Here is a 24,888-nt window from a genome sequence, read left to right as displayed (position 1 = left end):
CGACAAAGCCCTCGACTGAAGACCAGACCTGCCCTACCGGAGATCCATCACAGACCGACCAACAAGATGAATAGAAATAGCGGTAGCCCGAAATGGACAAGAAGATCCTCAGGCATATGCATGGCTCGCTCGCCTAGCCTACGACCGAGTCTAGGGGTGGTGAGCTTCCCACACTCCTCCTCTAAAAAATTATGACATAGCTGGGTAGGAGAGTCAATGACGGGTAAGAGCGTACTCCCCCGGTGCGACTCAACCTAAGCCAGGCCCTACCCCATCCTGCACGTAAGCCGCTGGACTGTTAGATGCTGCCCAGGTCTAAATTTCTCTCCGAGGGGATTTCTTTACAGAGAGGAAATGAGTGCAAGCTTGTGTGCATCCAGGTTCCGTCCAGTTTGTGCCTGGCCCTAGAAAAAGGACGAGGGCCTCAGGGCCTTGGCAGACCATGGGACGGCCGACCAGGGTCTAAGCCAAGGACCTACGGTGGGCCTACGCATAGGGCATAAGCCTCTGCACCCAGTCCAGAAAGGGCTACGATGCGCACATTCATAAAAAATAAAAAAGGGGGAGATGTTGGGAGCCGCAGCCCCGAGCCCGGTCGCCTCACTTGGCGGACGTGAGGCCTGTAGTAAAGAGTAAAGCCTGAGGTAGATTACCCCTCCCATCGAGCACGTTAGTTTCCTGCTTACCGCGTAAGCAACCCGCTCAACAATATAGTCTGCCTGGCAACTGATGATGTTAGCCAATCAGCTTGCCTTGCTTACTTTAACATGATTGGACACTGTATCCGTATATATACTGGTGCCACCCCTGGGGGGGAAGAAGAAGCCCGGAAGTAGAAGCCCAGAAGGAGCCGCGGGGAGCGGACCAGAGGAGGCTTCGGCTGGGAGCGATCCCAGGGCAGGCTGTACGGAGAAGGAAAATAAAAGAAAAGGTTGTCCACTGCCAGGCTTTGTCGTGTGTCCTTCCTGCCGGCCGGGAGCGACATCGACAAAGAAGGTGGTAGCTGGTGGCACCTTTGCCCTTAGCCAGGACTCCCTGCACAGAGGAGCTGTTCAAAATGGGGGACACAGTCACAGTGATGGTGATGGCTGGAAACTCCGGAGGCTCTGCAGAGAGACAGCAGTGGAAGGGAGAAGCGGATGTGGAGGACTGCACTGGCTGGCACTGAGAGCAGAGGACTTAGTCCTCTGGCACGGAGGGAGCAATCAGAGCCCAGAACTGCTGCCAGTCTCCTCTGGCTGCTCCTGGCTGGGTGCAGACCATGGTCTCAGGGCAGGTCTCAGGGCAGCCTGCTGAGGTTATCCACTCCCCACAATGAAGAAGCTGCTGGCTTGCTGGGACAGATGAGTGCAATTCTGGACTCTGTCTCCACAGGTTGTCTACCAGCAAAACCAGAGAGAACCCGAGAAGTGGACTGTTTTTCTTTTTCATTTTTTTGTTTGTTTTGGTTTTGTTGTTTTCTCTGTCTCCTTCATCGTTTATATGAGTATGAAAGTGGTTCCTAACCTCTTTGTGGGTGTGGTTCTGCTCTGTTCTTCCTTTTATCTCTTCCAGCTCTCTTTTCCTTCAGTCTTCTCTACCAGTTTCCCCAAGATGGCATGATCCCTCTTTGTCCTCCAACCTTACTTCGAATCTCTTTCTTTTCTTCCACTTCACTTTTTCTCCTTAATCCATTTTAAATTTTAACCCCAAGGGCAAAACTGACACATCGCCTATAGTTATCTGGTTTGTTTTACCTTTTGTTATATAATCACAAATCTAGCACATACAGTTAAAAGTTGCAAATTAGGGGCTCACTCAGTTTGTTGCTTTCTAGGCTGTGTTTAATACTATTTGTAACACTACAGCCAAAATTGACATAATTGTTCTAAATAACTGTTGGTCCTCATCATCCAAGACTGAGATTAACTAAGGGTCATAAAAAATACGGTGGTACAGTGCCAAAGAAGCAGGGAATGGGCCTAACAAACAACAACAAACTGAAGTGGTAGGATCTTTGAACAGACTCAAACCCAAAAACCAGCTACACCTGGAAGATACCTCAGAGAAGTAGTCATCACCTGAGGGTCCTAAATACTACCAATAAAGCAACCCACCATAGGCAACTTACAAGTATCACCCCAGGAATTAAACTTAAAAAAAAAAAAGAGAGAGTGAAAATAAAATGAGAAGACATTTAATTAAGCAAAACGCAACCTTTGACATCCAGTTCACCCAATGCAAATCCAGGGAGCAATGAAGTGGGACCATCTGAAAGCCCCCACCAGGCCTCTCTAAAGTAGAAACTACAAAGCAATTGAAAGAGACTGGAAAGAAATGGATTCCATAAAGCAGATTCAAGCAGATGCCCAGGAGAATAAAAACTCCACTGAAAGTATTCAAAGCAGATTAAGCCAATGTGAGGACAGGATCTCAGACACAGAAGACAGACTTGCAGTTAGCAACCAGGAAAAGAAAGATTTCTCAAAACTAGTAAGGAATCATGAGAAATCAATCCAGCAGCTGCTAGATGAGACAAAGAAGAATAACTTAAGATTAAGTTGGAGTCAATGAACAAACAGGAGATACCACAAATGATGTTAAAAAATGTTCAGACATCATGACAGAAAACTTTCCTGGTAGATAAACAGAATTTGACATACAAATAAGTGAGGCATATAGAACTCCAATTAGTTAGCAATGATCAAAGAAAATCTATAACTGGACATATCATAGTCAAGATTCCAGTAATTCAACACAAGAATATAGAACCTAAAAGCTGTTAGAGAAAAGAAACAAATCACCTATAAAGGGAAGCTCATCAAAATTACAGCTGACTTCTCAGCACAAGCTCTAAAGTCAAGGAGAGCTTAAAGTGGAGTATTGCAAGTTCTAAGGAAAACAACTTTCAACCCAGATTGATGTATCTCACAAAACTATCTTTCAAAACTGATGAAGAAATAAGATACTTTTAGGACAAAGAACATCTGAGGAAATTTATAACCACCACACCAGCACTCCAAAATGTTCTGAGACATTCTAGAAAGAGATAATAAGGACTACAGTTCCATCATGGAAGGAATCCACCAGGGAAGGCAAACAATTAGACGGAGGGGGAAAAAAGCAGGAGCCAACAATAGGCAAGAATAAGTCAATACATATCAGTTATAAGCATCAATGTTAATGGTCTCAATTCACCAATCAAAAGACAGACTGACAGAATGGTTCAAGAAACAAGATTCAACAAGATGCTGCACACAAGAAAGACATTTAATTCAAAAATTAATTCGTAGACTGAAAGTCAAAGGATGGAAAACAATACTCCATGCAACAGGAATCCAGAAAAAAAGCTGTTCTATTTGCAGATAAAGTGAATTTCAAGCCAAGACTGATTACATGAGATAAAGAAGATCATTATATCCTCATAAAGGGAACAATCCAAGAAGAAGACATAACAAGTTTAAATATACAGGCAACAAATACCAGTGCACTCAACTATATAAAATGATTAGTACACACACACACACACACACACACACACACACACACACACACACACCAATTGCTAAGGGACACGAAAAATCAAGTAAGTCCTAATACAATTGTATTGGGAGACCTCATTACTCCACTGCCACAAAAAGACAGATCAACTAGACAAAAAATCAATAATAAAGTATTAGAACTAAATCAAAATTTTGAACAAATGAATCTAATAAATGTCTATAGAGTGTTCCACCCCACAACATCAGAATACACATTCTTCTCGGCTGCACACAGGACATTCTCGAAAATAGACCATATACTGGTTCACAGAACATGTTTCAGTAACGCAAAGGAACTGAAATTATCACATTATGCACATTATCAAACTATAGTGCAATGAAATTGGAAATCCATGCCAAAGGAAACAACAAGAACTTCATTAACACTTGGAAATTAAATAGTATCCTACTGAACAACCAATGGGTCACAGATGAAATTAAAGAAAAAATTAGACAATTTTTATAGTTGAATGATAATGATAATACAAAATACCGGAACTTGTGGGATACAATGAAAGCAGTTTTAAGAGGGAAATTTATAGCAGCAAATACCCACATCAGGAAAACAGAGCAAGCGAATATAAACAACTTAATGTCAAACCTCAAACTTCTAGAAAGAAGAGCGAGCTAAACCAAAAGCTCATATAACAGAGATTAACACACTGAAAAGCAACAACACAAAAACCAAACAAACAAACAAAAAAAAACCAAATTAACACACTGGAGACTAAAAAAAAAAATACAAATAATCAATGAATCAAAGAGTTGGTTCTTTGAAAGATTAAGTAAAATTGACAAATCCTTAGCCAACCTTATCAAAAAACGGGAAAAGACTCAAATCCATGCAATTAGGGATGAAAAAGGCAAAATCACAACAGACCCTGCAGAAACCCAGATCATCAATACCTACTCTGAGAACCTGTATCCTAATAAGATGGAAAACACAGAATAAATGGACAGATTCCTAGATATGTATGAATTTCCAAAGTCGAATCAAGAAGATATAAAACCCAGTATCAATAAATAAAATTGAAGATGTAACTAAAAACCTATCAACAAAGAAAACCCCAGGCCCTGACAGATCCACTGCTAGATTCTACAAGAAATTCAGAGGAGACCTAACACTACCACTTCTCAAACTCTTTAATGAAACCGAATGGGAAGCAATACTTCCAAATTCATTCCTGGAAGCAAGCGTTACCCTAATACCCAAACCAGAGATGGACCCAACTAAGAAAGAGAATTACAGGCCAATCTCCCTAATGAACACTGATGCAACAATTTGCAGTAGGATTCTGGCAAAGACTGCAGCAAATCGTCAAGAAGACTGTACATCATGATTAAGTGGAACTCATCTCAGGGACACAGTGATAGCTTAATATATGTAAAGCCATAAATGTAACATACCTAATATTAACAGATCAAAGGACAAAAATCATATGACCATCTCAATAGATGCAGAAAAAGCTTTTGACAAACTCCAGCAACCATTCATGATAAGAAAAAAAAACCTACAAAAAATTGGAATAGATGGTGTTTATCTCAATCTGATAAAAGCCATCTATGACAAACCAACAGCCAACATCACACTAAATGGACAAAAAACTGAAAACTTTCACTCTACAATTAGGTACAAGACAGAGATGTCCATTCTCTACTCTTACCCAACACAGTGCTCGAAACTTTAGCTGAAGCAATTAGACAAGAGAAAGAAATAAAAGTAATAAAGATAGGAAAGGAGTTAAACTATCATTATTTAATGTGATCCTCTATTTAAAATACTTCAAAAACTCCACCAAAAGATTTCTAGATTTAATAAGCAAATTCAGTAATGTAGTTTGTTACAAAGTTAACACTCAAAAATCAATAGCTTTCCTGTACATGCATAACAAACTCAATGAGAGAGAAATCAGAGAACTAATACCTTTTACAAATAAAATGAAATATCTAGGATTCAATCTTACAAAGGAGGTAAAAGAACTCTACATTGAAAACTACAGTACTCTAAAAAAGGAGATTGAAGAATATAGTAGAAAATGTAGAGATGCTCCATGCTCTTGGAGAGGAAAAACCAATAGAGTGAAAATGGCCATACTTCCAAAACTGTTCACAGATTCAATGCAATCCCAATCAAAATTCCAATAGTATATCTCATAGAATTAGAGAAAACCACCCTAAAATTCATCTGAAGCAGAGGAGACCTAGAATAGCAAAGGCAATCCTGGGCAACAAAGATAAGACAAGGAGCCTCACAAGGAGCCTGACTTGAAATTCTACTATAAAGCTACTGTGATAAAACCAGTGTGGTATTGACAAAAACAAAACAAAACAAACACCAGACCCAAAGATCAGTGGAACAGATTAGAAGATGCAGCAACACCTCCAGATATACTAAGCCACCTTCCCTTTTACAGAGGTGCCCAACACATTCACTGGAAGAAAGGTAGTTTCTTTAATAAATCATGCTGGAAAAACTGGCTCTATGCATGCCAAAGATTAAAAATGGGCTTATATCTTGCACCATGCACTAAGCTAAAATCAGAACGGAACAAAGATCTTAATATTAAACAGAAACATTAAATCTTTTGGAAGATAGAATAAGTAAAACCCTTCAAGACTCTGGTGTAGGCAAAGACTTTATTAACAAAATACTGATTGCACAGGAACTATCACAAGGAATCAACAACCAGGATCCCACCTACGAAAAGCTTTTGCATAGCAAAAGAAACCACCAACAGAGTGAGGAAAACGTCGGAGAAAATGTCTGCCAGCTGTTCGTCAGACAAAGGATTACTATCGAGAACATATAAAGAAAAAAAAAAATCAGTCCTCCCAGATTTAAAGACCCAACAACCCAAAAATGGGCATCTGAAATGAACACACACTTCTCAGATAAAGAAATACAAACAGGAAATAAATATATGAAAAACGTTCAGTATTATTGGTCATTCGAGAGATCCAAATTAAAACAAAACTGAGATCCCACCTTACCCCAGGAAGAATAGCTATCAAGAAATCAAGCAATAATAAATGCTGAAGGGGCTGTGGGGATAAAGGAACCCTTCTCCACTGATAGTGGGAATGCAGACTGGTGCAATCACTGTGGAAATCAGTGTGGAGATTCCTCAAACAACTAAGATTGGAGGTCCCATTCATCCAGGTATTCCCCTTCTGGATATCTTTCAAAAAGAATTAAAAACATCACATTACAGTGATATATGTGCACTCACGTTTATAGCTTATAATAGCCAGATCTTGGAAATACCCTAAATGCCCATCAATGGAAGAATGGGAAAAAAAGATGCTGTATACAGTGGAGTACTACTCAACCATAAAGAATAAACTGGAGACTTTTATAGGTAAATGGATGCATCTTGAGAACACAGTTACTAGTGAAATAAAGAAGACACACATGTAAACATCGTATTGTTTCATTAGAGAAGCTGAAAGACAAAACATGAATTTGTGTATATATACGTATATAAAAATAAGACATTTATAGCATTGATTTCTCTAAGTTCACTGAAGAAAAAGATTTGTGCTGGTATTGTTCAGACAATTAATGAAGATGTCTTATGCTGTGGGCAAATGATTTGGGGATAACAAAGTGCAATGTTATGTACCATTATTGCCCTCTGATTGACATGTTTTGAAATTTTGTTGTAGTGTTTTTTCCTTTTTTTTTTTATCCTTGAAATAAAATGGATTTGGAGAAAAAAAGATACCCTTAATTTTATCTTTAGAATGGAACCGGAAAGCTTTAATTTACATTTGCTTTTGTGAGTTTAATTTCCATGAGACTCTGTTTGTCCTATTTCATGGACAAGATTCCTTCCCTTCATTTTGGAAGCTATTCAGCACAGATTCTTCGTTCTGATCTTGCTTGGTGACCCTGCTCCCTCTGAGTTCCTGTTTTCCACTGGCTTGTATCTTTCGTGTATGTATGAGTGTCGGGGAAGATAGCTGGTGACCAAAGTTAGGGCCTCACATATGCTAGAAAAGCTTGTCACTCAGCTATATCCCCAGTTCAAAACATTTTGTTTTGAGACACAGGTTTTCCTTGTTGCCTCGGCTAACTATAAGCTCTTGGGCTCAAGTCTTCCTATCTCAGCCTCCTGAACAGCTGGGACAAAAGTAGCTGGGGTTAGACGTGGGCACCTGGCTTATATCTTTCTCATGGAAGTGGCTTCCTTTAAATAGAAGTTATTATTTTTTAAAAAGTACTAAACATCTACTTGGAATCTTTCTGGACAGGAAAACCACTAGGTAACAGATTGTTGGGGACAGGATACTTACATAACCAGACTGAGATCATCCAGTCAGTAGCCTGACAAGATTTAGGTTAACATGAACTGCATGACCAATCTTTAAACCCAACTCCTCATTTAGAGTAAAACAAAGGATAAATAAGCTTTTTAAATTCCCTACCAAAATACCAATCGTATTTTTCACATAACTAGAAAAACCAATCTTAATTAACATGGAACCACAAAAACAAACCAAAAAACTCAAGTAGCTAAAAACAAAACAAAAGGAGCAAAGCAGGAGGCATTATAGTACCTGACTTTAACATACATTACAAAGCAGCAGTAACCAAAATAAGAATAAGATGCTACTGACATGAAAAACAGATATAGACTAGCAGAAAGAAAGCTCGTGCAAACTCATGCATTGGTAGCCAATTGATTTTAACAAGTTGCAATACATGGGCTGGAAAACTTAAGATATCCATGTGCCGAAGGAATGAACTGATAGACCCCCAGCCCTCACCAGTCATAAAAATCAAAGTGGATGGCAGACTTAAATGTGAGACCTAAAACTGGGACCACTTTTTTTTTTTTTTTTTAGTTTGTGTTAGTACATGTTTGCAGTACTTAATAGTTACATTCCTGTGAGGAGTTGATACATGTACATAATATATCTTAATTCTTTTATCTTGCCCTTCTGCTCTTTTCTCTCCCCTTCCTTCCACACCTGGTTTCTTTCCCATTTGCAAAGGTTTCATCTTCCTATTTTCTTTTTTTGGGGGAGGTAGCGGGGGCTTGAGACAGGGTCTTGGTGTGTAGTCAGGCTGGCCCTAAACTCACTATGTCGCCCAGGATGGCCTGAGACTTGTGAAGATCCTCCTGCCTCAACCTCCAGAGTGCTAGGATAACAGGCATGCCCCAAAGATCCAAAACCTCAAGAAACAAGAGCAAAAATACGTTAAGCAGAATTACATCAAATTACAAAGCTTTGCATAGCAAAGGAAACAACAGAGTGAAGAGACAACTTAGAGAATGGAATATTTGCAGAATATACATTGAAAATGAGTTGACTTTCAGAGTACAGAATTCCAAAACCTCAAGAGCAAATAAATAAATTAATTAAAAATAAGCTATTTCTTTAAAAAGGCAATGCATTTAAAGAAACATTTTTCAGAAGATACATAAATTGCTGGCATGAAATAGATACATGAAAAAATGTTCGACATCATTAATTATGTTAATGATGTCAATGATGTTGTGTTAGGGAAATACAAATCAAAACAACAAAGATACATCAGCTCATCCCAGTTAAGATATTATGAAAAAAACTAAAGGTCAGCCTGAACTACATAGTGAGACTCTCTTAAAGAAAAAGACTAAAGATCACAAGTTCTGATGAGGATGCAGAGAAAAGGAAACCTTGTATCATTGGTAGGAATGTAAATCAGTAAAAACCAGTAGAAAACAGTCTAGAGGTCTCTCAAAAATTAAAAATAGAGTTGCAATATCATATGAACAAGCAATCCAACTACTGGGATTGCATCCAAAGGAAATCAAGTCAGGAAGTTGAAGGGAGGAAAAAGCTACGCGTCTGTCAACTGACATACGGATAAAGAAAATACAGTACATATGGACAAGAGAGGGCTATATGGCTATGAAAATAACAAAATCCTGTCATTTGTAGTAACATGGATGAGACCTGAGGTCAGCATGTTAAGTAAAAGTAAGTCAGGCACACATAGGTGATTCTGAATGGTATCACTAAAAAAGATGAAAGCTGAACGTAGAATGAACGAGGATGAGGCTCCGTAGCAGACCATCTGACTGGCATATGTGAGGTCCTGGGTCCAAACCCCAGTTAGGGAACAACAGCAGCAGCAACAGACCCCAGACTCAGACTTAAAGAGGAAAAGAAGCGGTGGCTGAGTATTCCATAGTGGTTTAGACCCTGGGAACATAGGGTCAGTTCTGGGGGGATGAGACTGACATGGGAAAAGGCTGACTGGGGGGTCCGAAGTTATGGTTCAGAGGAAGAGGCTCTGGAGTGCCACTGTACTGCATATTTCAAAAAGCTAGAAGGAAGAATTTTCAAAGTTTTTATCATAAAGATATGATAAAACACTTAAGGAATGAGCATGCTTAAACAGTACACGTGTGTACGTATTTAAACATTACAGGGTATCCCATTAATACATATGATTTTTATTTTTTCATGTATTAAAATAAAATTTTAAAAATTTATATCTAAAGAAATATAACAAAAATCAATGTTTTAATTTTTATTCTGCTAAAACTTACCTTTTTCATGCAGTCCACATAATTATTATACCTCAGAGTTCCTGGAGGAAATTCATCAGACTTCATGGGGAAATTAGAGACAATAAGCTTTTCAAGAACACCCTTGAGGTCATCCAGATAGCTGCCAGTAAGACTGGTGAAGAAGGGAAGAAGAATCACAGCCTGGCCCTGTGGTCAATGCAGATGAATAAAATTATAGTACCCGTAGCTCACAGATCCTACTGAATAAACAGAATTACTGCTGTATAAAGTCAAGCACTTGCCTGGTAAGCGTGAAGTTGTGAGTTTGATTCCCAGTAAAAAATATATATATATATATGTATATATATCTCAGAAGAAATGTACTGAGTAAGTTTTGTGACAGAACACCTTTAATAACTATAGATGATTTATAACTGTCTCTCTGTAGAACTTCGTACACAGCTTAACAGGAAGCAGGTGCTAATTTCTATCTCCCTTAAATGGTAGGTAATTATAAGGCTCCCACATAGAGAAATGGGAACTAAATCATTAATTACACAGAATACAAAATTCTCAAGAATTTTCCTCTTTATCCAATAAAATATGTGATCTTTCATCAAGACATTTTACCCAGCACTCGAGAGGCTGAGGCAAGAGGATCGTTGCAAATTCAAGATCAGGCTGGGTTAGAAAGTGAGCTCAAGGCCAGCCCAAACTGCATAGTGAGACCCTGTGTCAAAAAAACAAAAACAAAAACCAAGAAGACTATATTTTAATAGCTAAAAATCTAATTATTATAGAGCTTTAAAATTAGCAACTTTAGGCTCAGTGTGGTGGTACAAACCTGTAATTCCAGCACTTGGGAGGCTGAGGCAGGAGGATCACTGTGAGTTCAAGGCCAGCCTGGGTTACATGGTATGTTCAAAGCCAGCCTGAACTACATAGTGAAACTCTGTTTCAAAAATAAATAACACTAAAATGAGTAACTTTAAATTAAAATATTGATTTCTCCTAAAAGTGTCACAAAAAGATTTATTTTCAATAGTAAAAGGATTGAATAATAATACAGGAAACCCAAAAAGCCAACTTAAATCATATATATGCAAAGACAAATGTTAACTAAGTACAATAATCTCATGGTTATATCATAAAAGAAATGTTCTGATCTCTTGGAGAGCAATACCGAGGCACACGCTGATCAGGTAACTGAAGCCCAGGGTCGCCTCCACGAGAGGGAAGCTTTACAGGTAAAATAAACCCTGCCCACATTCTAACAGCTATCAAGATGGGTCACAGGTAGGGGCTCAGCTTAGCGGCATAATCGCCTGCCTTGGAAGCAGGCAGTTGTGAGTTCGATCCCCGGTGCCAATAAAAAGGAAAAAGACAAAAAAAAAAAAAAAGATGGGTCACAGATATAGAGGTATTGTGCTAGTCTATTCTCACACATGTTTAAAATTTTCCACTAAAAAATGACAAAATATGAAGACATAAAAATAAAAAGAAACAATGCATAAAAGATATTTTGAGACCACTTACCTGAAAGTGTAGACCCAGCTTTGAATCAACCAGTAGACTAGTGTATGCTGCAAAGACTTCTGGGAATGAGCTGTGATTTGTATTGAAAGACACAGAAGAATCAATCTAAAGGAAGGCAAATAAAAACACAACACAGAGTATATTATGACCTACCTTTTTAAAACATTTGCCAAATTTCTCTAAGTTTTAGAAATAAAATAATTTTGTTCTTGGGCTTGCTTCAACCATTTTTCAACAATTCTGTCCTGAAACATTTTAACTATCTGCTATGGTAAAGCATATAAAGACACAATAAAAAGATGAAGTACAAGACATAATAAGCATAATGATATAAAACAATGGGCAATGTTGAAAATATAAGGCCATTATCCTCCCAAATATTTTTATCAAACCAGAACTTTTGAAACAATTCCCATCAAATTTTAGTTACAACTAAAACTTGGTGTTCAACACAGGGAACCCGAATATCTCATTTTGCTAGGCTTCTTGAAGTACCTGTAAAATTTTGGCCAGTAAGGCCAGTACTGCCATTTTGCTTTCAGAAGTAGAATCACTGGACCACCACGAGTCACACTTCCTCCAGTTTTGCAGAATTGTAGTCACAAGCTTCAGTCCTTGATGCTTCTGGGTGGTTCGATCCCTGAAGCTGTGATCTAACATACCATTCAGAATGGTACTCACCTAAAACAATTTTATAGTGATTAAAGAAAATCCTCAATATTGAAAGTGACAAAAACAAAATTTACTTTTACTTCAAACTTACTCCTGGAAGATACAGATACTATTTCTATAATGATGTTTATCTACTTCGAAACTCTTTCAATTTGAAAATAGCACAATGCTGCATAAATGTGCCCACAGAACGCAGACGGTGCATTCCCCTTGTCACCATCCTCACCTGCCACTCCTGCTGCTCTTAGTTTGGTGCCTTCTCAATTTCTCCGTGTAACTCTGCTCAGATCAGTGAGCTTTCTGTCATCACCACCATCATGTGGACACGCCTTGCACGCGCGTGTACACACTTCCCCAGTTCCTATCCCACCTCTGCCCTTCCAACAGTGATATCCAAATTTTGGCTACATTATCGTTTACTAATCCTGTCATTTTAACGTTAGTCTTTCATTCTTCACAGGTGCTACCAACACCTTTCCTTTCTTGCACACTTTGCTTTCCCTTACGTTAAACCTTGTTGACCTTTTTGCTGTTTTCAAAGAGCCTTTCCTTAATTCATCATCAAACACTCTCAAATTGAATGGCCTCAAGCTATGTTAGCCCATCAGGAAGTCACTGCTCTCTCCCTAATGCACCAATACCAGGCCGTTAGGCCCCAGCCACTACCCCAAGTGAGCCTGACTCCCTGCACCGAACCCCTTTCTATTTCTTGGCTCACATCTGGCTGGCAGCCCCCTGACAAGAGGTACTGGAGGCGCATCTGCCTAGGATCTGGCACATCTGAAACATACGCTTTCTACTCTTGCACATAATTGATAACCTGGCTGTGTTCAGAACTCCAGAATGGAGATTTCTTTCGTAAGCTGTGCAGCAATTTTGCTGCATCCTGCAGCATTCATGAGTCTGCTGAGAAGATAAATGTCTTTCAGTACATCCTTCTAGATTTACTGGTTTTTCTCTGCTGGAAACTTTTCAGGGTCTTTTCTCACAGTGAAACCATAGGGTTCTGAATCAAAAAGTGTTCTCATAAACTGTCACCAGGGGCCTCTCCTGGCCCTTGCTTCAGGAGCTGAGGTCCTGCTGCCGAGCCCTAAGATCCCTCATTTCTCTCCTGGTTTGATTTTGTTTTGTTTTTTAATTTTTTCACTCTACTCTTTGTCAAATTTCCTCAATCTTACTTCCAAACCTATTTGATTTTTAATTTCTGATTACTGCTCAAGTCTCAGGAGTTCTTTTCTGCTCTCTGATGCTCTTTTTCAGTGGTAATTTTTGTTTCATGGAAACAGTATCTTCTCTCATTTTGCTGTGATTTCTTCACTTTAGGTTTCCATCAGCAAAGAGCCTCTGCTACATCTTGCCTTTTTGGAATCCTTTTCCTCAGGCCTGGGCTTCTTGGCTGATAGTTTGCATTTAAGAATTGACTGGAGGGGCTGGGGATTTAGCTCAGCGGCATAAGCGCCTGCCTTGCAAGCAGGCAGTCGCGAGTTCGATCCCCAGTACCGATAAAAAAAGAAAACGACAAAAAAAATTTAAAAAAAAGAATTGACTGGAGGTGCTGTTGGGGCTCACTGGCCGTCAGAGTTAACTGTGGGCGCATCTGGCTTGCAATGAAATCTACATCTTTATTTTCTCTTATGCCAGTTGAAATAGTCTGATATCCTGCGAGGAAATAAACACTAGTTGACAGGATTCCTGACGCCAGCTGGAGGACGAGGGCTAAAAGCACCTAGATCTAGGATTTAGACAGACTTTCACCTGGGTTATTTGTTTTCACAGTGCTTACTCCACTTCACTCCCTGACTGGCACACTGGACCCCTCCTCTTCCTGCCCCTGCCACTCTTCTCCTGCTGCTTTCTAGCTCTGTCACTCTGGAAGTCTTCTCCTCTGTATCCTTTGAGGCTGTGTTGTCATTGCTATTCGTATCCCTATTCTACATTCTTGGTTATGGCCTCCCTAGCAAAGCAACTCTGATAGAAGGTGACTGTCATCTTACAGGGATGTGGGGAAGGAACAGAGGTAAATGTGCATGTTTTTTTATCTATCATTTTCACAGCTAAACAATTTAAAAGCTCAAAATATTAAACCTTCTGAGTGTGTCTACTACCGTTTCTTTTCTAACTTAAAAAATACACAAATTTCTGGTACAATCTACCACAAAATATTCCCTGACAAAAGATAAAAGCTCTGTTAGGAATAAAACCTCAACTTGGTAACAAATTACATGAGTTCTTAGCAAAAGTCAACCTATGAGGTTGTGCCTTTTAAAGTCAGGCCTAAAGATTTTGGGAGCATAGCATGAAAAAAATAATCAATGTTTCAACATCCGTTAATATTCACTAACTGGTGTTAAAAGCTATGTTTTGTTTTAGTAAATTTTGTTTTCAAGAACTGTTAACCTTCCAGGAAGAAATCTTGTTTTGTTTTCAGGAAACATTTCAGCAATTTGGCAATTTTTTTATAAAATTATTTAAGAAATTTTTTAGCTAGAAAATTTCCTTACCATCTTGGGATTATCCATCGATGATTTCATGAGCTCTGATACGACAAGGTCTAGATTTTTCAACAGCTCAGCATTGATTGTCTCTGAGAACAAGCTATAGAAATACTCTCCGTGGGAGAAGCTAATGAGGCTTGTCTGTGAGCTACGCAAAGATGGTGTGGACAGCAGTGCTGCGTTCAGGAGCAGACTCAACAGGCGCTCACACTGTGAGGAGGAATAGAGAAGACCATGGCAGAGGCCTGGCTTTACAGATTACAGAAAGACAGCGGGGAGCTGGACAGGACACAGCTGGTCTACATGGAGCCTGATACTAAAGACTGGACTAAAGTTTAAGTTGTGCTCACATACATCAACCAACTTTCATTTTCTAGGTTTCATTCTGGGGACAGAAATCTTCCCTAACAATGTTGCATCCCAATTTCCAAAAATCTTGCTGCTGCTTGGGAAGATACTGGTAAGCACAAGTATCTGCAGACAATTTAAATGTAACTGCCTACACATCAAGTAGACAAAGGGACAAAGGAGAGCTTCTTACAGTGAGAAAGGACGAGGGAAGATGGAAAGGAGCAATGCACTGGGATGGCTACAGATCTCAGCTACAGCAGACTGTTCAGCTCAAAGAACTGGAAGACTTTTCTTGTGGTTCCTCAGGTGCCTCTGGGATTATCCTCCAGGGCCGCCCTAAGCCATCAGTCCCAAGAACCATCAAGGATAGGTTAGGCAGAGGCCATATGTCAACACAGATTAGCTTTAAAGTCACAAAATGTTCTCCACCTAATGTCCTTTGGAAATAAAGTAGGAAAGACAAAACCTCAACTTAAGAATGATTTTCTACGGCTTTTATTAAGAACAGGAAGGGGTTTAAAAAACAGTCTTGCTGGGCACTATGGTATACATCGATACTCTGGCAGGCTAAAGACAGGAGGCAAGTTTGAGTCTAGACTGGGTAACGCAGTGACTTGGCAAAATTAAACAGAAAAGGGCCAAGAATATAGCTTTATGTGAAAAGCCTGGGTTTGATCCCTAGGACTACAAAAAAGTAAGCAAGCAAGAAAGGGAAAATAGTGTTCTACAAAGAAAGTCGGCACATGTAAATCAATTACATGTCCACGAAGACCTCACTAACTAAAGTCTACTGTTTCCAGACACATAATACAGCTGAGAGCAACCTTAAGATAGCACAGCACACAGCTGTTTTTCCTACCAGTCCTCCAAATGCAAAGGCCAGCTCCAGAAGTCCACTGGCCAGACGCTTACAGCTGGAGTCTAGCGACAACAGATTCTGCTTTCCTTCTCCTGGTGCAATGCCTTCATAAACCAGGGAGAGAAGTCTCATGCCAATAGAGTGATGCAGTGCTGCAGACTAAAGCAAAGTCAGAAAAACACAATTTTACATCTCTCATGAATTAAAAAAAATCCACGTTAGCTAAATCTAGCAGTTGCACACCAAAGTTCAGAACAATTTTAATTCAATTTTGCTTTCAATGCTACATTTTTCATTTATATTGCTCACTACAGGCATGATTGATTCCTCAAGTTTTTCATAAGGCTGTTCTGGAAATTTTCAAGTGCCCTTTATTTCACTCCTAGTTTATATTTACTTTCAAATCTATATTCCACATAAAATCTACATGTTTAGCACAAATACTTATGAATGTAATTCCTGTTTCAACATGTTCTGCACATGAAAGATATTTAACAAACAATGTAAACATATAGATCAATTAGAAAAATAAAGCTTAAAGAAATGTAGAAATAAATTGGCTCTGGTTACCTGTGACGATGATATCACATGTAAGAAACCAGCTCTGTGAAGCTGCTTACAGGCGGACACGACAGACGCCAGCTTGGTCCTTTCCAGGTGGGCCTCAGGGCCATACAAATCAATGGCACAGAGCTCCTCAACACTGGCCGTGTATGAAAGACAGAAAGAAAACAGGTGAGTTCGCATCTCATTACGAGGGTGCACTGTGTGCATTTATCAATTCACTGATTGTATGGCACTCAATTCATTATTAACGCCATCTTGGAAAGCAAACAGGCAACACCAGACAAAGTTCGCCTTCACCAGCCCAGCTATGGAAACCAAACACAGTGCCAGTCACACACATGCTCATCACTCTCGGTGCAGGAAAGGCGTTTTCTAAATGCAGAATTTCCAGACGCGGATGACGGCATTTTGCACCACACTACCAATGGCATAACCCTTCATCGAGGGAACGGGGAACCACAGCAGCCATGCGCACAGCTGGTAGGAGCACTACGATCTGCAGGACCTAAAATTCACAAGACAACATGAAGCATGACTTGAGCACCCACCTCTGCGCTGTCACTTTTTCCCTCAGGTGAGTTTCCAGGATGTCTCTGTATGGGGACTTCTTTAGTGCTTTCATTAGGTTCACACAAACACTGGGAAGATGGTCCATAACCTGGACGTCACCAACGTTGAAACCTATGTTTACAGGCTCACACACAGTTTTCACCAAGAGTCTCATAAGGTTTGTGTTGCACAAATCCTCCTCCAGAAGCTGTGAAAGATGGTTTGAATAAAAGTATTTCCATCAGCCAGCAGCTGTACATTCCCTACAGTCTAGGGTTGGAAAGGTTGGGAATTTTTACCTGACTGGGGCTAAGTGACTGGACAATAAACACATTTGGCTTTGTAGGCCATAGGGTCTCAGCTGCCAACTCCTTACTCCATCCTAATGTGAAAGCAACATGGAAAACTGAGGGACACATGGGCACAGCCACTTTCTGGTGGAACTTTATTTATGAGAGCAGAGAGTAAGTAGGAGTTTTGCCTACAAATCATAGGTTTTCAGCCCCTGTACTGCGGCACTGCTATCTGTAGCACCTACAACATGACCTGGCATCCAGATCATTACTATAGTCCCTGAATGGAATGACTGGAGCTTGTTTTTACAGTAAGCCCCACAGATACATTTATAAATATCTGCTAATGAGTGCTTCCTGAGCAGAACATGATATAAAGTGTAGCACTCAATAAAATAAGACTATATTTTATTTATAAAATATAAATATGAAGGGCGTGCAGTTTTATTACAAGTTGAATATCTTTTATCTAAAATACTTGGGTCTAGAAGTATTTCAGCTTTCATAAACTATCAATTAAGCAACCCTAATCTAAATATCTGAAATGCAAGATGTTCCAAACCTGAAACATTTTGAGTAGCAACATGACACTCTAAGTTTCAGATTTTACGCATTCTGGGTTTACAGACTAAGGATGCTCAATATGCATTTTTAAGAACAGATTACATAAAAAAAAAAAAGAACAGATTACATAAGACTACAGCTAATAACAATGTATTCTATGTGCAAAAATTGCTGAAAGTAGATTTTAAACTCTTCTCACCACAAAACGGTACACATATGAAGTAATAAGCATGCTAATTTACCCAAGAGTCATTCTACCATCCATTCATATATCAAAATGTCACTTGTACCCTATAAATATATACAATTTTTATTTTTCAATTGAAATAAGGATAACTCTTCTGGCAATGGAAACTTCCAAAGAACTAAAGCCTCTTCCGATAGGAACTTCTCAAAGCATTTTTCTTGTAAAAAGTACTAACCTCAAATTAACAGAGCAGCAAGAGAGGCCCTACCTTCCATCCTTTTGGGGAGGTGTTGAGCAGGGTTGTGGTAAATTCCATGATCCGGACCACAACTGTGCATTTACTGTAGTTGTACTTTTCCTCCTCGTGCGGGCTGGGCTGGGCACCTGCAGCGCCAGGGCCAAAGCACTTTTCAGCCGCTGTAATATCACTCATAGCAATGTTTTCTAAAAAGAAGGCCACTGATTTCCAAAGTGATGAAGGTGCTTTGGTACCTAAAAATAATTACAGTGAAATATTAATACATGTTTCCACTAAAACTAATGTAAGCTTCCTTCCTTAAATTTAGGTTCTGATATACTTTCAATCAAAACTCAACGTTCAATCAAAACTCAAAAGAAAACAGAACTTGAATAAAAGCTGAATGAAACTGTAATTATTTGTATTATGAATTTCCATATAAGAGAAATCACGTGATATTTATGCTTGTGTGTTAGATTTGTTTCACTCCACATTAGGGCCTCAAGTTTTATCCACTTTCCTATGACTGCCTTCTCAGGGTAAACCCAGCTGTGTGCAAGCACCAGCTGACCACTCCTCTAAGGAAAGGGAAATTGGTATGTGTAGTGATACATCTTGATTCTTATTTCCCTTTCCTCTCTCTCCTCCTCACTTTCCTTTATCTCTAGATCCCCTGCCATAAAAAGAGATCAATTTAAGGCAGTAGGGAGAACCTCTCAAAGCCATGACTTTAACTTTTCTATGTCACAGCATTCTCCAAGGCCCAAGCTGTTAATGTGGATGCCACTGCCGCCCTCAAAAGAAGTTGTTGTGACTGAACACATTTTAAGATCCAGCTGTTGTGATCATTGTTTTCTGTTCTGTGCCACTTACACAGCCAGAGGGGTACTCAGGATGGTGTCCCACCGTTCTGCTTAAATCCATCTTCCTAATTATTCTGAGACAGAGGGAGGGGCTGTTTATCAAACAGCTTGTGGACCTGACCATAAAATCTGGATGGTAACCCGAGGAATTCTCATTCCTGTTCATGTTCACATGGGTGAACTCAGGGTTTCTTTCCACTCGGGGTGCAGCAAACTGCACTCACAAGAATATGCTGCAGTTTTTCTCTTACCACCCTGTGGGAAGTGAAGTTTTTCTTCCCCTGAGCAATGTTTTTGTTTAAGGCCAGGGATGAAGCTTCAATGACTTATCTTTCTAAATATCAGAATTTCTGGGTTTGCTTGGTTGTTTGCAAGCTCAAATTGTAATTCAGTATTTTCTTGCCATGGCATTTGCCTACCATGCTCAAAGTCCTGGGTTCAATCTCAAGCACAACCAAAAACAAACAAGCAAATAAACAAAAAACTAGAATGGGAGGAAAAAGGCCAGGGATATAGCTCAATGGTAGAGTGCTTGCCTAGCAGGTATGAGCCCAAGTTTGACTCTTAGTATGAAAAAAAAAAAAAAAGCGTGGGGGGATGGGGACAGGCGGATGGGGGGGCGGGGGACGGGGGGGACGGGACGAAGGCTTTACATATGTTTGTACAAACTCCATTTCATCACCCTGTTGCAATCCTTGCTGTGCCATTAAATGACACTATTGTTTGGGTAGGTGTCTTCCAAGGGCCTATGTGTAAAAGTCTTAGTCACCAACCTTTGGTACTACCAAAGGTTACTCTAATGGGTGAAAATCAGGTACTGGAGGTGTCACCTAGAAAGAGACACTGAGATCCCAGCTTCTTCCTCTCATTCTCCTTGCTCCTTGGCTGTTGTAAGGTGAGCAGCATACTCTGTTATGTGTTTTCACCACAATGAGCTGCCTCTCCAAGTGTCCAAGAGCCACAGGGCCAACCAACCACAAACTGAAATCTCTAAAATTGTGAGCCAAAATAAACCTTTTGTATTTTTATGTTGATTCTCTCAGGTATTTTGTCACAGTAACAGAAAACTAACTGATGTAAATGAGAATGCCAGGAAAGCTCTTTCTGTAACACTAAGTAACCAGTGTCTGTTATCAATGGTTTTGCTGTTATTCTGACATACAGTGAACTCTGCAGCCAGTGTGACTCCTAGTATAACAAGCAATGGTTCTTAAGGGTAAATTTGACCTACCCAGGACCTCCTGTGCTTCCACAGTCTTCTCCTCAATGAATGTGTTGTAGCACTCCAGGGCTGCCAGCAGCAGATCCAGCCACCGCAGGGCTGCCCGCAGGCTGAACGGCCCTCGCAAGTGGAACAAGGTTGGCTGAGCAAGGATTCCTGAAGGCCGGTCACAGCTGCTGCCTCCCCCCTCAAATGTGTTTATGAGAAAAGAAATATCTTCTTTCTTAATAACATCATTCAACCATAACGAAGGGGATTTGTTACCTTAAAAAGGAACAAAATTGTAACATATATTATAAATAACTTCCTTATAATTAATTCTTTGATTTAACTGCTATAGCTAATAAAAAGTTCAAAATAACATGGGATAATCTGTACTACAGTACTCATAACTTGTTTTACTGTAGTTACCACCAAAACCATTCTCCCCATTGTGTTTGAGGCCAACCTGGACTACATAATAAATTCAAGGCCAGCCTGAACTATCTATCTAGATCTCAAAACCCCAAAAGAATTAAAAGAAATAAAAAAAGAGAGAGAGACAAGAGGGAGGTTTGGAGGGAGGGGGAGAGGGAGACAGAGAGAGACAGAGAGAGAGATGACTCTCCTTGGTGTCTCTGTTTGATTTTAGAGACAGGACGTCACTATGTAGCTCAGGCTGGCCTTGAACTCACCAATAGCCCAGGATGGCCTTGAGCTCATGACAATCTCCCTGTTTCAGTCTCCTCAGCTGGGATTAAAGCTGACATTACAGGCATGCACCATGAGGCCTGCCTCTCAATTTCTTTAAACATTACAAAAATAGTGGAGATGACAAGAAATAGCATTTAAAAGATATTGTCTTTTTGATATTAAACTCTTCTAAGTCAAAGATACACAGTTTGTATTGCTCTGAAATCAGTGGCTCTGAAAAAGTTAAATCATTGTGCCTCCAAAGAATTAGAGAAAAATCCAAAACAACAAAAAAGTGATGCAAAAAGAGTCTGATATTTTCACTGTTAAGAGGAAAACATAGGACTGGGGTATAGCGCATTTGCTCATGCCTAAGACCATGCCATGGGGTCAATCCCTAGCACCACAAAAAAATTTTAAAAAATAAAAATAAACAAACTACTTTTAAGAGCAGGACTCATTCTATTACTTGCACTAAGAAAAACTGAAGAAAACACTGAGTGTAAAACAGTAAGTGGTAGCAACAGTGAAAGAGAAAGTATCAGAAGAAAGGCAGATCGACAGAGCAGTGTACGGGAACCTGAGTAAGAAGACAGACAGGTCCAGGATGCACGACAGCACACGCCAGCCTTCCCTCTCAGCCTCCTCCCGCTCCGCCATCTGTTTCTGGCCTTCTATGCCCCAATTCGTGCTCACTCTGGGTCTCAGCACCAGGAAAGCACCGGAAGCCATGCCTCCCCAAAAGCCTGGGGAAGGACCACAGCCTGCTCATCCAGGAGTTCAGGTGCCCCAGAGCCCCAGGACACACAGTGGAATGCTCTCTGCCACAAAGAAAGATGAACTCAAGTCATTTGTAGGAAAATAGATGCATCGTGAGAGCAGCGTAACGTTAAGTGAAATAAATCAGACATACAAGCTTAAATACTACCACACTGTGTCTCTTTAAAAGATAATAGGAGGTAGAGAGATAGATTGTTCTCAAACAGGAAGATGATCAAGAAAAGAAAGGGGAAGGGAGAGTAGAAACACAGGATGAAAAAAGAACTGGGATGTATACAGGCAGGCACCAACCTCCCACAAGGTCAACTAAATAAAAATAAGTGGTTCTCAAGCATTGAAAAAGAAAACTACGAAATTCTTTATTGTAGGCAACAGGAGAGGAGCAACAGAAGCAGCCAAGGCCAGTGACACTGGTGCCCTCTGCTGGTGCAGTGGGCTTCACAGGGCTGCTGTGCAACTCGACACAAAAACAACTTCCATAAACTAAAAGGGGTAAGCAAATCTAAAAAACCAGTAACTCTTTTTTTTTTAAGCAGTTCTCTAAATTAAACATGCGTACACATGTCCTTTATTTATATAAAATGACAGGGCAGTAGATTTATATTATATAGTTACACAGCATGTGCAGTATGAATAGTTAAAACACATGTGTAATTTTGTCTCTGTAGTGTCTAAAAAAAAAAACACATGTGTAATCATACATAAAGTACAGTGCATGAAATACACAGTATAAACATCAGAATGCATCAGACAGTATCACAAAAGTCAGAATCCTTCTAGTCACCCTGACTCCAAGCACTTGGGCCCAGCTCTGTCCTCGGACACGGCTTCTCCATGTTAAAGCTACTCCCCCTGGTTTAGAGTTAGTGGGCAGAACATAAAATGCATTTACTTCTGACTAACTCAGTAATTATTTTAAGTCTAAAGGATAGTTGAACGGTCTAAAGGATAGTTGAGAAATTCCTGTATAGTTCACTTTTATTCCTGTATAGTTTCCTTTTAACATTCACAAGGACCTGGGATCATTCAGACTTAGGATTCAGGCAATTTCTCACTAACTACATGTTCAAACAGAACAGTATTATTTCTCTTTTTTTTTTTTTTTGTCTTTTTCTTTTTTATCGGTACTAGGGATCCAACTCACGACCACACACTTGGCAAGGCAGGTGCTTATGCCGCTGAGCTAAATCCCCAGCCCCAATATTATTTCAATATATTAATTTTTAAATTTTTATTTATTTATCTATTTTTTTGTACAAGGAATGGAACTCACAACCTTGTGTTTACCAGGTAAGCGCTGGAGCCACTGAGCTAAATCTCCAGGCTTTAAAGCCAGACTGTTGCTATTCGCTAGGCTATATTCCCAGCCCAATAAATTAATTTTTGAGTTTAATTGAATACTATGTTAACTGTGACAATCACCAACTCTTTTTCTTTTTTTATTCATTCATTTTTTTTTTTGTCTTTTTGAGACAGGGTCTCGCTATGCAGTTCAGGCTTGGCTTGAGCTCACTCTGTAGCCCAAGCAGGTCTTGAACTTGCAACAATCCTCTTGCTTCAGCCTCCCAAGTGCTGGGATTACAAAAGTGCATCACCACAGTCAGCTTCTGAAAACTCTTCTTTTAAATGAGATAGAAAAAGCAAAACAATAGTGCTGCAAAAAAGATACTGGAAAAGTCTAAATTTATTTCTTCTGTATAATCCGACCAACATCAAAATAATACTTTTTTACAGTCATAATCTGTCACTTGTCACTCAAATCTAAAATGATATTGGTCATTATTTTTTAAATTTGTCAGAAATATTATCTGTGACACTTAAATAATAGGAAGGATGTACAAAGCAACATACCTGGCAGCAAAGGAACAAACTTATAAAACAGTTCGATGGACTTGTGTCGACATTCTGTTTGAGGCCTTCCACAGTGAGCTAAAAGCCACATGACCAAATCCAATAAACACAATGATGCTGAAGGGGGGAATCCTCTGCAGAGAAAGCACAGTGGCATTTATGCAATCTCCAACATTCCGCTTTTAGCTATGCATGAGTCCAGAAATTAAAAACTCAATTTTGTCATACTGGTGCATGTTCAAACCTCATTAAAACTCATTTTAAAGTATTATCACTAGAATGAAATAGAAGCATCACACGTTAAATGGGCCCTAAAAGCTGAGAGCCTTCATTTTCTTTTTTCCCTGGAGGAAAAATTTTAAGTGTTTCTTGCAGACCAGCACTAGCTGTTTTCATTTGAATGTCCCTCAGAACACATGAGGGCTTAGAGTATAAAGCAGTGCTTCTCAGGTGTGGGCCCTGCTCCAGCTGTACCAGCATCACCTGCAAACTACAAAAGCAAGTTTTCTACCCCAGACTTGACACAGGAATCCTGAGCCTGCAGTCAGGCCAGTAGCACATGTTTTAATAAGACCGTCAGCTAAAATATGACAATCAGTTATTTAAGGAGCCTTCATAAGAAATTAGCCAGGTGTGGCAATCCCAGAACTTGGGAGGCTAAGGCAGGATAATCACTGGGAGTTCGAGATCAGCCTGGGATACAAAGTGAGCTCAAGGCCAGCCTGACCTGCATAGGGAGACCCTATTTCAAAAAGGCAGAAAACAAACAAACAAATAAATAATTAAAAATAAAACAGAAATTACTAAGATCCAGGCTACATGAAACCATGTTTGCTCAGGGCTGTGGCTGCCAGCACAGATAACCAGGGCTCCCCAGGTATTGCAGAGACCCAGAGGGCTGATGCAGGGCTTTCTTCCCTGCTTGAAAATAAGGCACAGTGGGGATGGAAACAGTGTGGACCGGAAACCACTGACGACGCCCAGCCTTAGCTGTGAGCAGCTTTGCTTCTTAACTCTGTAACACTACGCCTGTCACATTCTACTATTCTGATATCCAGCTCTAAAAATTCAAAATTTACTCTATAACAGTTTGATAATCTATATCAAATGATTCCACATCAAACTTGTACCCAAACAGTACAGTTAAGGGCTGGAGTGTACT

The 24,888-nt window shown here is 39.8% G+C and overlaps 1 protein-coding gene across 6 annotated transcripts in view; it reads right to left on the bottom strand.

The window, feature by feature from the left end:
• Prkdc (protein kinase, DNA-activated, catalytic subunit) overlaps window positions 1–24,888 on the bottom strand; it is a 169,808-nt gene that overhangs the window by 93,269 nt on the left and 51,651 nt on the right. For all 6 annotated transcript variants that reach the window (XM_013148466.2, XM_063258530.1, XM_063258533.1 and 3 more), the window contains 10 exons: window positions 23,727–23,860; window positions 20,433–20,687; window positions 18,369–18,592; window positions 17,056–17,264; window positions 16,511–16,643; window positions 15,941–16,099; window positions 14,737–14,940; window positions 12,059–12,244; window positions 11,564–11,668; window positions 10,067–10,234 (listed from right to left, as the gene is read on the bottom strand). In XM_013148466.2, the coding sequence (XP_013003920.2) occupies window positions 10,067–10,234; window positions 11,564–11,668; window positions 12,059–12,244; window positions 14,737–14,940; window positions 15,941–16,099; window positions 16,511–16,643; window positions 17,056–17,264; window positions 18,369–18,592; window positions 20,433–20,687; window positions 23,727–23,860 (1,777 nt within the window). The remainder of the gene's footprint in view (window positions 1–10,066; window positions 10,235–11,563; window positions 11,669–12,058; window positions 12,245–14,736; window positions 14,941–15,940; window positions 16,100–16,510; window positions 16,644–17,055; window positions 17,265–18,368; window positions 18,593–20,432; window positions 20,688–23,726; window positions 23,861–24,888) is intronic.

Source organism: Cavia porcellus, unplaced genomic scaffold (genome assembly GCF_034190915.1).
Source record: "Cavia porcellus strain 051 isolate PalLab524CR breed Dunkin Hartley unplaced genomic scaffold, mCavPor4.1 scaffold_11, whole genome shotgun sequence".
Classification (NCBI taxonomy): Eukaryota; Metazoa; Chordata; class Mammalia; order Rodentia; family Caviidae; genus Cavia; species Cavia porcellus.
Note: the sequence above shows the minus strand (reverse complement) of the source record. Positions and strands in the feature narration are given on the sequence as shown.